This window comes from Myodes glareolus, chromosome 14, assembly GCF_982192425.1.
Source record: "Myodes glareolus chromosome 14, mMyoGla1.1, whole genome shotgun sequence".
In the NCBI taxonomy this organism is placed as follows: Eukaryota; Metazoa; Chordata; class Mammalia; order Rodentia; family Cricetidae; genus Myodes; species Myodes glareolus.
This window is the reverse complement of record NC_142039.1, coordinates 29,620,419-29,634,367: the sequence shown is the minus strand read 5'-3', so window position 1 is coordinate 29,634,367 and position 13,949 is coordinate 29,620,419. Positions and strand designations below refer to the sequence as shown.

The following is a 13,949-nucleotide window of genomic DNA, read 5'->3' as shown; positions in this document are numbered from 1 at the left end:
TATATATATTATATACATATGTATATCTTACAAATTAAAGAAGTTCCTTCATTTCTTCCTAGTTTACTAAGATGCTTTAATGTGAAATTATATTACTTGATTGTCAAATGTTGAAGCCACTTTGAATACTTAGTAAAAATAACTTATACTCTGACAAAATATATACTTTTCTTACACATTACTGTATTAGTCTGCTAATATTTTCTTGTACAATTTTGTGCATAATGTCTAAGAGATATTGATCTGTAGGTTTTTTTTAATAAGGGAAATGTTTGTTCATAGGATGAGTTTGTATTCCCTTCCGCTTCTATCCTCTGAAAGACATTTAGAGTACTGGAATAATTTCTTCCTTAAGTGTTTGCTAGAATTCCCATGTGAGTACATCTGACCTGGTACTTTCTGTTTTAAAGGCTCGTTAATTACATTTCTGTTTCTTTCATAGATAAAATCCTATTTAGTTTACCTGTTCTTTTTCCTGTGAATTTTCCCAAATGTGACTTTTGCTAAATATACTCAGTTTGCTATGTTATCAAATGTGTGGGCGCCTAAGGGTTGATAGTATTATTTCACTATCCCTTTGATGTATATGGTATCTATGGCTTTTTCTCCTCATCTACTCCTAAGAGAAGTAAATTCCCCCTTTTATTCACCGATCTACACCCACTTTCAGCTAGCACTCTACCACTGTAACACAGCACAGGTTGTATAAATTCCTTATGAAACATATGCATCAATATATCACTGTCATCCATTTTACTTATGCATTATCTATAACCATCAACATGGTTTTGTTCTTAACATGTTCTACAAACTGTCATCCGCTAATCATTTAAGAAATAAAATGAAAAATTTTCCCCTTTATTTATTTCTTCTCTGAAATTCTTCCTTTCTCTCTGGTTTCTGATCGTTTTTTATTCATTTATGTTTTTTAGCAACTAAATTAATTTAATAGAGAAAAACAGTGATGGGAATCATTGAGTCTCTCTAAATCTTTCTTTCCCTTGATATCTTATAAGAGGAGGTAAATGAAGTGAGTGTGTGTGTGTGTGTGTGCGCGCGCGCGTGTGTGTGTAGTGGTATTTATGTGTATGGAGGTGCTGTGCCAGCATGCATACATGTAGATGTCAAGGGAAGATGGGAGATAGACGTTTCCATCACTCTCTGCCTTAATTTTGAGACAGGATGTCTCACTGGACTGGAAGCTCACTGTTTCGGCAAGGCTGACCAGCCAATGAGCTCCCTGGATCCGCCTGTCACCACTCTACAAAACTGGGATCACAGGCATGTGTGGCCATGCCTGGCTTTTTTTTTTTTTTAATGAATAAGTGCTAGGGATTTGAACTAAGGTCTGCCTGTTTGCCCAGCAAGCATCCTTATATACCGAGTCTCCTCACCCCAATTATGTGATTTCTAATGTCCCTTCCAGTTCTATTTTTTAGTGATTTCAATTTTGTCTTTTCCTCCTGCTTACAGGATTTGCATACCAAATTGTTAATTAAGACTTATCTGCATTACATCCCGCAGTTGCCTGGCATTTCCATTGTCTCTTCGGTCCTTTGCTATCTTTCCAATCTGCCATCTGCCAATTTGCTGACTTGGAGATATTTCCACCACCCAAGCTTGCCAGTTTTGCAACCTCTGAGTAAGACTCGAAGCTCTTGCTGCAAGATTTTGAGGTCTTGGCATAAATAGAGTCAGAGAGACAGTGGGAAACCTTCCATCCTTTACAGTGTGGTGGCTTCCCTGCAAAACCAAGAGGTTCAGGGCCAGCATTCTCTGGCCCATTATTAGACACAAACTCTGACTTAAATTCATATTAATTGTATTTACATGGATCTTTGGAATTTATAGAGATAGTAGACAAAAAATTATTTGACATATTCTTGGGAACAGGGGGGTTGAGTTCTCTTTTTTATTATTAAAAATAGCTTTTTCCCTCTTACATAATGTATCCTGATTGTGGATTGTCCCTTCTCTCTACTCCTCCCAGTTTCTCCACACTTACCCTCCCATCTGGATCCACCCCCTTTTTGTCTCTCACGAGAAAACAAACAGGCTTCTAAGGGGCAATAATAAAGCAAGATACAGTAAAGCAAAAACTAATATATCAGAATAGGACAAAACAAACAAACAGAAGGAAAAGAGCCCAAAAAAGACAGAAGAAACAGATAGAGATGCAGTTTCACTCCTTCTCACATTCAGGAATCCCATAAAAACACCAAATGGAAGCTATAATATATGCACAAAGTACTTGTAAAGTAAAATACACACATATACATACATGCATATATTAAAATAATAAAAGCAAAAATAGGGTAATTTGTTTTAAAAGTCATGACACACCGTTATGAGACAAAGAACCTCCGAAGATGTCGTTGTGTTAGTTTTCTGTTTTCCATCTAACCTACCGCTGGGCATGCAGCCCACTCTCTGCTACAGTATTCAGTGACTTCCTTTAGATCCCTTCATATATGATGGCATCTTAAAGTTAAATTCTGAGTTGTGACAGCTGCAGCACTTGAAATATGCTATGAAATTTAGTTGAGATGAGCATTTGAGAATTTAAAACTAGAAACACAAGTTGTACAGCCCCTGGGTCTCCGCTGAGCGCACACGGATGACTGGTTTCTGGGGGAGCGCCTTGTGATGCCCTCGCTCTATCCTGCTTTCCCTCTTCTTCTTTCTGTGTGGGACCGCTTTCCTGCTTTCCACCCTCTCTTTCAGCTGTTTTCTTTTTTCTTCCCTCCATCTTGTCATTTCCATTTTTATTTTCTTCCTCTTCCCTCCTTTCTTCTCTCCCTCCTTCCTTTCTTCATTTCTCCCTCCTAACCTTCCTGCTTTGTATGTCTACTTTTTGTTAACTCTGTCTGGTTTCTTGTTAACTCTGTCTGCTTTCTTGTTAACTGTCTGGTTTCTTGTTAACTGTCTGGTTTCTTGCTGCCTCTATTTAGCTTCTCGTTCCCTCATGAATGCATCGCATGTTTCTCAGTTTATTTTTTATTCTTGGATAACTCTTTTAAGGCTAGAAATATCTGAGACTGACAAGAGCTAGTTCTCTGATTCAAAAGGGAGAGCGCCGACTGAAATGAGTGTTGGAACTGCTACCAGCAATAGGCTTTGGCTTTTGTTCTCATCTTCATGGGATGGTTTGGTTTAGAAACCTTCCTGCTTTGAGATTTGGGATTCTCCCTTAGAAAAAGAGCAGAAGTCTTTTCTTTGTATATATGGACAGAGAATCATGTTGTGCTCTCTCTCTCTCTCTCTCTCTCTCTCTCTCTCTGTGTGTGTGTGTGTGTGTGTGTGTGTGTGTGTGTGTGTGTGTGTGTGTGTGTGTGGTCCTACTGGCCCAAGTCTTATTGCTTTCACAGCACTGGCCATTATAACACCTCACTCAACCATATCATCCCAGGTTCTCCATTGCAGCTGGTTCTACCTGGAAGTTAACCAGCTCCTTTTCAGGCACTTGGTTCTACTTCCTCTGCAATAGCAAAGGCCTATGGTTTTTTTGACATCCATTTAATTTCAGGAGGAAAGGATATTATTTTAGTCAAGAAAAAAAATCGATTGATTGATTGATTGATTGATTGATTGATTGATTTTTCAAGACAGGGTTTCTCTGTCACTTTGGAGTCTGTCCTGGAACTATTTTTTTTAGACCAGGCTGGCCTTGAACTCACAGAGATCCACCCGCCTCTGCCTCCCAACTGTTGGGATTAAAGGCATGTACCACTACCGCCCAGCTTTGATTTTATTTATTTTTAAAACCAATCGTAAACTCCCTCCTTACCTGTGTATAATATCTGTTCTTACTCTCTTCTCTCCCTGGTACAAAACTCGGGTGAGACGAATGCAAATCCTCACAGTCACTGTCACAGAACGCTATTCGCCAATTCCTACTCTAACTTTATTCATTTTCCACTGGGGGGGGGGCAGAAGTCAGAGTTCACTTTCAGGAGTGAGTTGTCTCCTTCCTTTGCAGTTTTTGGTCAAACTCAGGTCTTTAGGCTAGTGGGGGAGCAAGTGTCTCCCACTGGGTCATTGCATTGCCCACCCCCAGCACCATTCTAGCACATTACCTGTATGTCCTCATTTAACCCCCAGAGTAGGCTGATGAGATGAATGCTGTTAGCATCCCATCCTCTAGGTAGGGAAACTCGGACCCTGACAAGGTTAACAATTTAAACAAGGGCCACACAAAGGGTTTCGGGTCTTCAGACTTATGCATTTCAATGTTTGTCCTTGAAACTGAGTTCATCTGAGTTGAGTCTTGTCACGGTATCTCAAACAGGGAGGACAGTACCTGGGGACAGTTGATTAAAAGGATCTGTGGTCAGGGGATCTTCACAGAAAATCTCTGTTACCGGCCACTGGCGGTCCCAGGCACGTAGGCCTCTGTCTATGTGGTGCAGTTAGAGTGTCACATGTGACGCCGGGGGAAGAGCACTTTCATGGCGGTGTTAGGAAATCGGGCACACATCGGACGGCAGGATGAGAACCCAGAGAGCAGAAGGCTGGAGAGAAGTTTAGGGAAGAACGCCAGGCAGGGAAAAGTCTTCTCACTAAACCGGAGAGGCTGAGCCATTGGAGAGCGTTATGCAAATTAATTCAGTGCTGGGGTTTCTGCTTTTTCAAATCCACTTTGGCTTTCATGTAGAAGTGACTGCAGAGGATACACAGGGGTCCAGATGACTAGCTAGTGGGTGGTAGTAATAGAAAAGCATGGCAGGGGAATCAAAGTGATGATCGACCTGTAGGTGTGGCTTTCATACATCTAAAATTGTCCCCCTGCAGGCTTATGTGTCCAACATTTAGTCTTTACTTAGTGCTACTATTTTGGAAATTTTGGGAACTTTTAAGGTGGAGGCCCTAACTAGCAGACACAGGTTAGTGGCAGGCAACCTTGATATCCATCTCTGGTTCCTCCTAGACCTCTTTGTTCCCTGGACCAACCAAGATTTGAGATACCACAGTCAGAAGCTTCCACCAGCCCAGACCAAGCTGTCCCGCCATGTTCTCCCCATCTCTGTGGACTATATTACGTGAAACCACGAGCCAACACAAATCTGTCATTTCTGTCAGGCATTTTATCATAGCCATGAAAAAAAAGAAACTATTATAAAACACAGGTAAATAGTGGCAACTCCAAGAATTTGGGAAGACAGACTAGAAAGGAGAGAAATAGGATGGGTTTGGCTTTTGGATTTCTGGATCTGAAATGCTAGTCATAAAATCATGGTATCTACCACACTGAAGAGCCCCATCTGGAATTCTAGAGACATCTAATTTTCAGAGAGAATTCTTCCTCGAGGTGGCTGGTGGTGTTGCAGATTCAGACAGTTGGATAAAGCTACCCCGTATGGCGCAAGGACTTTGTGGACTGCAGGTAGAGGCTTGGCAATCAGTACAAATCAGAGGTTGTGTGGAAGACTGGAGGACGCTGGCAAAGGGTGAAGAAACCAGGAAAGTATCCTGTCTCAGGAGTCAGGAAAAGAGTTTCCAGTGGCAAGAAAAAGTCAAATATCTAGATTCTTGAGAAAGCCAAAATAAGAAGACAGAGATGCCAGGAGGCACAGCCATTAACAAGGGCCTTAGGACATTCAAGCACGAGCATGAAAGGGCTTCAGTGTGTCCAGCGGGCCCATGCTCAAAGGACGTAGGAATGACTGCCGCAAAGGACTCGTGATGAACCTGATAATCAGGCCAGAGCGCTTCGCTCTCCAGCTCTGGCTTCACAAGTGGTCTGATCTGAAGGCACGTCTTCACACATCTATCACAGTTTTCTCACATGTAAAGCTAATCCTCCATAACCCAGTGCATAAATGGGGACTGAATGAGACAATATGTAATATAGATAACATATTATTTATAAATATATAATATAGACATAGATGAATACACTATTGATATGAAGAATCTTTTTTTTATAATTCTTAAATCAGCTAATAGGGTTTTTTTTCTTTTACCCTGAATCTTATCTGGAACAAATGGGAAAATTAAAAATCAAGCAGACTTTAGCAATGAAACTTTTATTTTGCATTTTGCAGGATTTTTATACATATGAGTACATGTATGTGCATATACATACACACATGTACCTGTGATCACATCTGTGCAGGTCCACACATGTGAGTGTTCCTATACATTCATGAAGAGGCCAGAGGAAAACCTCAGCTGTCATTCCTTAGATTCCATCTGTCTCGTTTTCTGAGACAGTGTCTCTGTCTGGGCTGGAACTCACCAGTTATGCTAAGCTGACTGGCCAGTGAACCCTGGGGTCATCGTCTCCTCTTCCCCAGTGAACCACCTCACCCAGCTCTTTCTTTTCTAACTTGCGTTCTGTGCGATGACACACAGGTCCTAGAGGTGGCAAAGCAGCACTTTTGGGGCTGAGCTGTCCCTCCAGCCCTGCAGTTCATGTTTTAGCTGCACATACATTTCATGTGGCTAGCAGTTTTCACTCGGATCTTATCTCAGGCCTGCTTTCAAAGTCTTATTGAGCTAATTCACATTTCAAATGATAATCCTGAGTGAAAGGTTCTGTCATACATGTCAGTTCAACAAAGAGAACTTCGTTCTTTGTAATGTGCCTTCTATGGTACTCTAACTCACTGGGAGAGTACCAAATGTTCATCAAGTCTAATGAGTCTTGCTGAGAAAGCTGATATTTAGTAAACCCCCAACACTCAGTGGATTAAGATAGTATTGGTTTATGATTTTCTTATATAAGAGTCTACTTTGAGTCATCCTGGTCAGGCAACTCTTCTCAGAGTGGTGTGTCGACAGTTTATCCTTGGTCAAACTTTCGAGTTTGTCTGCAGGGGTCTCAACTGCAGTCCTAGAGGAGAATAAAGCACGCACAACAGATTGACTAGGAGGGCGTGCTGTGTGTGCTGCGGCCGCATCTTGAAGCTGTACACGTCCCTTCTGCCCATGTCCAACTGGAAAGAGCTTAGACCATGTTCAGTGACAACAAAGGCTCCAAAATGTTGTCTCGGCAGGAAAGAAAAATTAATCTGAGCATAAACTCGTCTTACACCGCACGTAAATAGTGTGAAACGTGTCCCTACCACCACCAATATTCTAGGAACACCAGCTTCCCAGTCTGGTATTAAATGTATAGTTAATTCCATTTTTCAGACTCCTCACTACTATTTTGAGGGTTATTTATGTCTGCATTCTAGGACTAAGGATATACTAGGTAACAGAGCTCTTGCCTTGTATGGATGAGGCCTGGATTTATTCTCACCACTAGGGGTGTGGGATGGTGTCCTTACTCTTCCTAACAAATTTGAAAACCTCAGAACAAACAACCACAAGGCCATTCACACACCTGAGAATAGAAGATAATTTCTCTAATCTTCTGCACAGATAGGAGTTTCCAAGCCCATCCACCCACTAGGGCACAAACACAATACAGCAAAGACCACAAGGCATTATTGTCATCAGAGCTCATGTCAGCATAACAACCCATCTACCTGTCCTCGTAGGGCGAGCAAGTTCCAGTTGGTGAGAACTATTCCAAAGGAAACATTCAGTGAATTACACAGTAGTTAAAAGGTAGAAATTTTGTTTTAGATTGTCTTTTTATTAATAAACTATGACAAAATATATCAGAAACCATCTGCAAGAATCTGCCCCCAAGGAAAAGAACAACATGTCCACAGCTTATCAAGATCAATAGCAATTTCTCTAAAGGGGACCTTAGGGCAAGCACAGTAATATCATTAGCGGATCTGCTGAGCAGGGAACAGGGAAACAGGCATGGATCTGGGTGTCTCTGCATCTTCAGTGGCTGTAGAAATGCTACAGTGAGCAATTTTGGTTTGTTCATCAATTTTCTTTTCTGACCCATGAGGTACAAAGAGCCATTTTTCCTCTTGTCCTAAGACTAACTTCTCCTTGGGAGATCAAAAATTGGGACAGTATGCAGTCCAGTTTCTGCCAGATCATAAACCCTGAGAGGAAAAAAGGCGGAAGGAAGGACAAAAGGAAGGGCAGGAGGGAGGGGGAGGAAAAGCAAGAGGGAGGGAAGGGAAGAGAAAAAAACAAGGACAAAGAGGAGGAGGAATGGGCAGATAAAAAAGAAACGCAGAAAGGAGAAAGGGATTGAGAAGGAAGAAGGGAAGAAAGGGTGGAAAGGAGGAAGTGTGCAGGCAGGATAGCTCAGTGGTAAAAAAGCCTGTGGCTAAGCCTGAAGACCCGAGTCTTGAGCTTAAGCCCCAGAACTCACATGGTTGAAGTAAATAACCAACTTCTTACAAGTTGTCCTTTTATTTTCACAGTAACATCTGAGTACATACATGTACACACATACACACTAACTTCAACTAAATGAATGAGGGAGGGAGGGAGGGAGGGAGGGAGGAAGAACGAGAGGCTAAAAGGCAAGAGAGATGGGAGAGGAAGGGCAGGATTCATTCCATAGATACTAAGATGGTAAGAAAACAGGACAGAAGTTCTGAGTTGTGTAAGAGATAACATGGTAAATCCATAACATCAGCAGCTTCAAGCTTTACAAGAAAATGTTTAATAATACACACATGCATCTGTGAATGCTGGCATGTGGGCTCTTCAAACACGAGTTTAAAAGGACAAAGCAGAGGTCATTGAGAAGCAGAGGCCTTTGGGGAGGTCAGAATGCAAAAGAGGCGCTCTCTCTCTCTCTCTCTCTCTCTCTCTCTCTCTCTCTCTCTCTCCTTTGGGGAGGTCAGAATGCAAAAGAGGCGCTCTCTCTCTCTCTCTCTCTTTTCTCTCTCTCTTTTCTTCCTGTCCCTACAGAGCCCCACAGGTACCACTGCCCACAACTCTGGTGTCACCCAGCCTCTGCTCCCTAAGTCCCATAGAAAATCAAAGCTAATAGGGGAAACATCCAAGTCCTGTGTCCTTTCTCCTTGGACTTTCCCTGCCAGTATAATGGGAAGAGCAGATTGACATTTGTTCCTAGATATTGAGTGTTTTTTGTGTGTCCACCATTGTACAGGGCTGCCAATGATGGACAAGGTAGACACTTGGATTAGTGTTCTTTCTGCTACTTCTCCTGAGACTGGATAAGTTAAGAAGAAAAAAAAAGGTTTTCTTAGCTCACAGTTTTAAAAATTAAAGTCCAAACTTCTTGGCCCTGAGTGTGGTAATGGCTCCCCTTCCTCCACTGATCCACATCACATCATGATAGATAGAATAAAGGAAAAGGAGGAAGAGAAAAAGAAAAGGAGGGAGGGAGAGGTAGAGGAGAACATAAATGAACAACAAAGGCAGAAGAGCAGAAGCTGAGCTTTATTTAATAATTCACTCTCTTGGGGGCTGGTGCTTCTCTCAAGACCAGCATGGACGTCTTCTTAGGACAACATTGCCAATGGCAGAATTACCCGGCTTTAAATCCTGTCCATCCCATTGTCTGCCACGTCATAAATGTGATTCCAGGCTTCCAGCATGTGAGCCCTTGGTGAACACACACGAATCAGATACAAACTACAGCAAGACTACTCTATCTGTCTCTAGAAATATGTAATATTGGAAAGCTTCCCCAAGTGCCAATGTCATACATGAGAATAGGCCATTAGTCCATACTTTATACATGTGAACTAACTATTAAGGTTACAGATATTTACAATACTTTTAATAATACCAAAATTTAATATAATTGTTATAATTATGATTACTATAAAAATTATGTCAATTTTAATTGTATAATTTATAATTATTATTATGATTCTTTATATGAAAAACAACTAATGCATTCTCTGTCACAGTCACCTTTTTTTTAAGACAGGGTCTCACTATGTAGGCCTGAATGACCTCGAACTCACTTTGTAGACCATATAAATCTACTTGCCTCCGATTCCCAGGTACTGAGATTAAAGGCATACCCCAATATACCTGACCCCGTGACCAGTTCATTTTTTTTTTGAAGTTTAGAAAATATTCGTTTCTGTAATGTAAACTTATGACCTTTTAGCTAATTTATTTAAAGGCATTTTAAAAGTGGATTGGTTTGAAACTTAGTGCAGAATAATTGACACTCTCATTGATGATTGCACTTGTAGTTTTATTTTAAAGTATATGTTTAAATAGCATTTTATTGATGATCCTTTAAAAAAAAAAAACCTATTTTCAGATTTGGCAAGAAAATCCAGGTATATAAATCAACTATGTATCACTATGACAAAATGTCTGGGATAAACAAAAGAAAGAGAGGATTAATTAGTTCATGGTTTCAGGAGTTGCAATCCCTGGTCACATGACCCTGTTGCTTTGGGCATTTGTCCTATCACAACAGAAGCTGTCTCTGTAAGAAGCCAAGAAGCTAAATAGAGAGAGGAGAGGCTGCATCACCTTCAAAGGCAAATTCCTGGTGATGTTACCCCTAGATTGCCATAACCCAAGGTGAGGACTGAGCCTTTAACACGATGGATTCTCGAAGGACAGTCCAGACCCACACTATTATTGCTTTATGCCTTTGACGACTGTATCTTGATACTGGGTTCATGATTTGCATTTACACTGGCTGGTGCAATGGCTCTCTGTTTCTCCAGGCCCCCAGTGCTGTGATTCACTTCACTAACTCTGGGAATGCTGCCTAACTAATCTCGGTAGAGCAGATTCCTTCTCAGAATGTGACTTGGGTGTTTTTTCAGCCCTTGTGGGCTGTGCAAATACATGCTGGAGATGGACAGTAGCGAGTCTCAGTTCCAGAATAAAGATGGAAGCACAGAATAAAGATTTCTCTTAATATCTCCATTATATTACCTCCTCCTGTAATTATACTGTAGACTTCAATTGCCTACAATAACATTACACTTCTTAGTGGACTTACTACCAATTGAAAAATTAGATAATGCTGAATGGATTAATTTTCATTGAAAGTTGACCACTTTGTGTTTGCGTAGACAAGAAATTCTCTTTTAAGATTCATGGGTGTAGTATTTTGCAAGTACTTTTTTACTCCTTTGGCACTTAACACGCTCAGCACATAAGGTTTAATCGATTCCCCTTAGTCTGAGCTGGATATATTTAATGTGGCCTCCATAAGGATAAAATGAAGGTGCATTTATTATGACATTTTTGCATTAATTGTGTTTGGTGACTTTGATGGTCTGGCACAGGAAACACATCTCTTGACATTCTTTGGCTAAGCACACTTCCAAATTCATCAAAGAAACTCCAGGGGCTAGGAATTCAATTGCTGCCCTGGGTCACTCTAGGCCCTTCCTGCTGTCTCTGCTTTGATCACATTAGTGTTAAACAACTGAGGTTCATCCTTGTGCAGGAGCAATGTGATTGCCCTTCCTCGGAGAGCTGGGGTTTAGATGCTTTTTCCTCTCCTCTGGACCTCATCATTTCCATGAGAACTGAAGACAGAGACTAAGGGTCATTAATGAAACAAAGTAGAGAGAAGTCACAGAAGCAAAAGGAGGATGTAAGAAACCGGTGCTTACATATTTATCACAGCAGGGAGAAAGACCACACTTAGTAAAGGGTAGAAATCTCATGAAAGTGATCATGACCCACTAAAGGTCATAATGGTAGTCACAGCATAGCCTGTCTGATGTCATTCATAGATAGTGAATGCAAGCTGTGAGTTCCATGTTTATCTCCATGCAGCGAGTTGCACCCCTGCTCTTGTGGATGTGCTTCGGTAGATGCCTTTGGTCCGAACCCTTGGTCCACTCTTTTCTTAGAGGCATCCTCTTGTTGTTGTAGGAAGGCCTGCACCCAGTATCCACCAGATCACCCCTTGGGACACTTTGCCCAGCACTATGTGTAAGTAAAATGAGATGAACCAATCAACTATATAAACTCTTCACTTCTTCTCCTTCCCCTCTTCCCCCCACCCCTCACTGCACTGAAAATGTCTCCAAGAATAAAGCCAATCACCTCTATTGCTATAGAATGCTGACTTAAAACCAATGGCTGGGTTTATTCAAAGGAATGGTTTGACTGAAGTAGAGAATTCATTTCCTGTGATAGGAAGCTGTTTTCTAGCACACAGCAAGCAGGAACGTGACAACAATTTGGGGGGTGTAGGCGGAGACATGCTTATTCATTTTCTGGCTTCCCAGAACAAAATAATCACGTAGAAACTATACTAATTACAACACTGCTGTGCCGATTAGCTCATGCATATTTCTAACTAACTCTTGCATCTTAAATTAACCTAGTCATATTACTTTGTATTTTTCCACGAGGCTCTAGGTTTACCAGTAAGGTGCTGGCTAGCAGCTTGTGTCTTTCTACTTTAGTAGATACATGGTGTCTTTTTGGCTCCACTTTCTTCTCTCCTCTATATCTGCTTGGAATTCTTGCCTTGCTCTACTCTGCCCTTAAGAAGGGCAAAGTAGCTTTATTCATTAACCAATAAAAGGAACACATATACAGAAGGACTTTCCACACCAGAGAGGGGTGTTCCTTTTTGTCCTTGTGGGCCACTGGGAAACTGTGTTCTCAGGTCCTAAGGAGGCAACACGTTACCCATCCAGCTCCTCAGCTGTCTCCTTAGCACACACCTCAGACTTGGGAAGTCTGATTCCTAAGCTCACATACTCCTCTTTCTGTCTGTTGACACTTCTGGGTCTTTTCCAGTTCAGGCTGCATTTGCCACTTTATACTGTGACAAGATACCTGACAGGAGCAACCTGAGGGTGAAGGTTTGCTTTGGCTCATAGTTTGAGTCTGTCATGGTTAGGAAGGCATGCCAGAGTTCATGGTGGCATGGTCGTCTGGTGTGGTCCCTTCAGCCTGCTCTCACCAGGACAACTGCGATGATTCTTGTGGAACACATGCCACCGCACGCCACACAGACACTCCTGATCAAAATGCTGCCGTGGCTTCCCTGTTCACTTCCCATGTGAGATTTCCAGCCATTACAGAGGCCTGGTGCCCTCTCTACCTGTTCCCTCCTGCTTGTCTACCCTCCGCACTATAATCATCCCCTGGCTTCCTGCTTTCCCATGCTGGCTTGTTCACTGTGTCTCTGCTGTGCAACTTTTCCTGGGGAGACATGAACAAATATCTTTTGACTGCAGATAGAACACTGATGACAGGCTAAAGAAATGACCCTACCCAAGTCAGGCTTGGTGAATCAATGAATGAATTTATTGCAGCTACTTCATCAAAAAAATACCACCCCAGCATGCATGACACCTTACAAAGCTGTGTCCCTGGAGGTCCCTGCAGAGCTTGCAAGGCAGCTCAGACATGAGTCTCTGTACTGTACTCTTTCTCTGCTTATCAAATCCAAGAAAGGGATCTTGGGAATCTTGGAAGTTTCTGAACTTTGTAAGGTTGGTGAACTTCCTGAATCTTATGAGTTTCCCTCCTCCTTCCTCTCTCCATGGAGGGAACGTCCCATTTCTTAGAAAACAGCTACCCAATAGTCACATGCCCACCCATAGTGGAGGAGAAGGCTCTTTCTGTGTTTGCCTTTATAGGGTACTTTGAGTCTTCTGCAACTGTATCAGCCTATCAGAGAGACCAAAAGTGAAAGCCCGCCTCTACAAAACCATCCCTACCCCTCTTTTTCCTGTGTTCCTAGCACATAGGATTGTGACTGGCACACATATGATTATATGCTAAAGAAGTGAGTAGTGCGAAGTGGGACTGTCCCTCTGCACTGCATCAAACCATTCCATGCTGCACAGCCTCGGGGCAGATTGTGGCTCCATGAACTACCAAGGTGCAATGAATACTTGGCCAACCCCACTTTACTCATTACACAAAGAAGGACTTGCTCTAAGCTTAGAACACACTGAAGATAAAACTAGCATTCTACACAAAATTATATGGCTGAATGGAAACCTGTCCACCCTATAGAAATACCAGATGGTTGGGGAAGGTATGCGTGTGTATATGTTTCTGGGGATGGGCTCCAGGGCCTCACACATGCTAAGGAAGTCCTCTGCAACTGAACTGAATACTCAGCCCCTGAAAGTTTTGTTAATATTTGATTTACG

General features: G+C 41.9%; 1 protein-coding gene across 10 annotated transcripts in view; it reads left to right on the top strand.

The window, feature by feature from the left end:
* Positions 1-13,949, top strand: part of Chrm3 (cholinergic receptor muscarinic 3) — a 444,702-nt gene that overhangs the window by 332,034 nt on the left and 98,719 nt on the right. For 3 of the 10 annotated variants that reach the window (XM_085699226.2, XM_085699228.2, XM_048461029.3), the window contains one exon: positions 11,701-11,760. The exons of the other annotated variants lie outside the window; for them this stretch is intronic. In XM_085699226.2, coding sequence (XP_085555352.1) covers positions 11,701-11,760 — 60 coding nt within the window. The remainder of the gene's footprint in view (positions 1-11,700; positions 11,761-13,949) is intronic. 10 annotated transcript variants of the gene reach the window in all.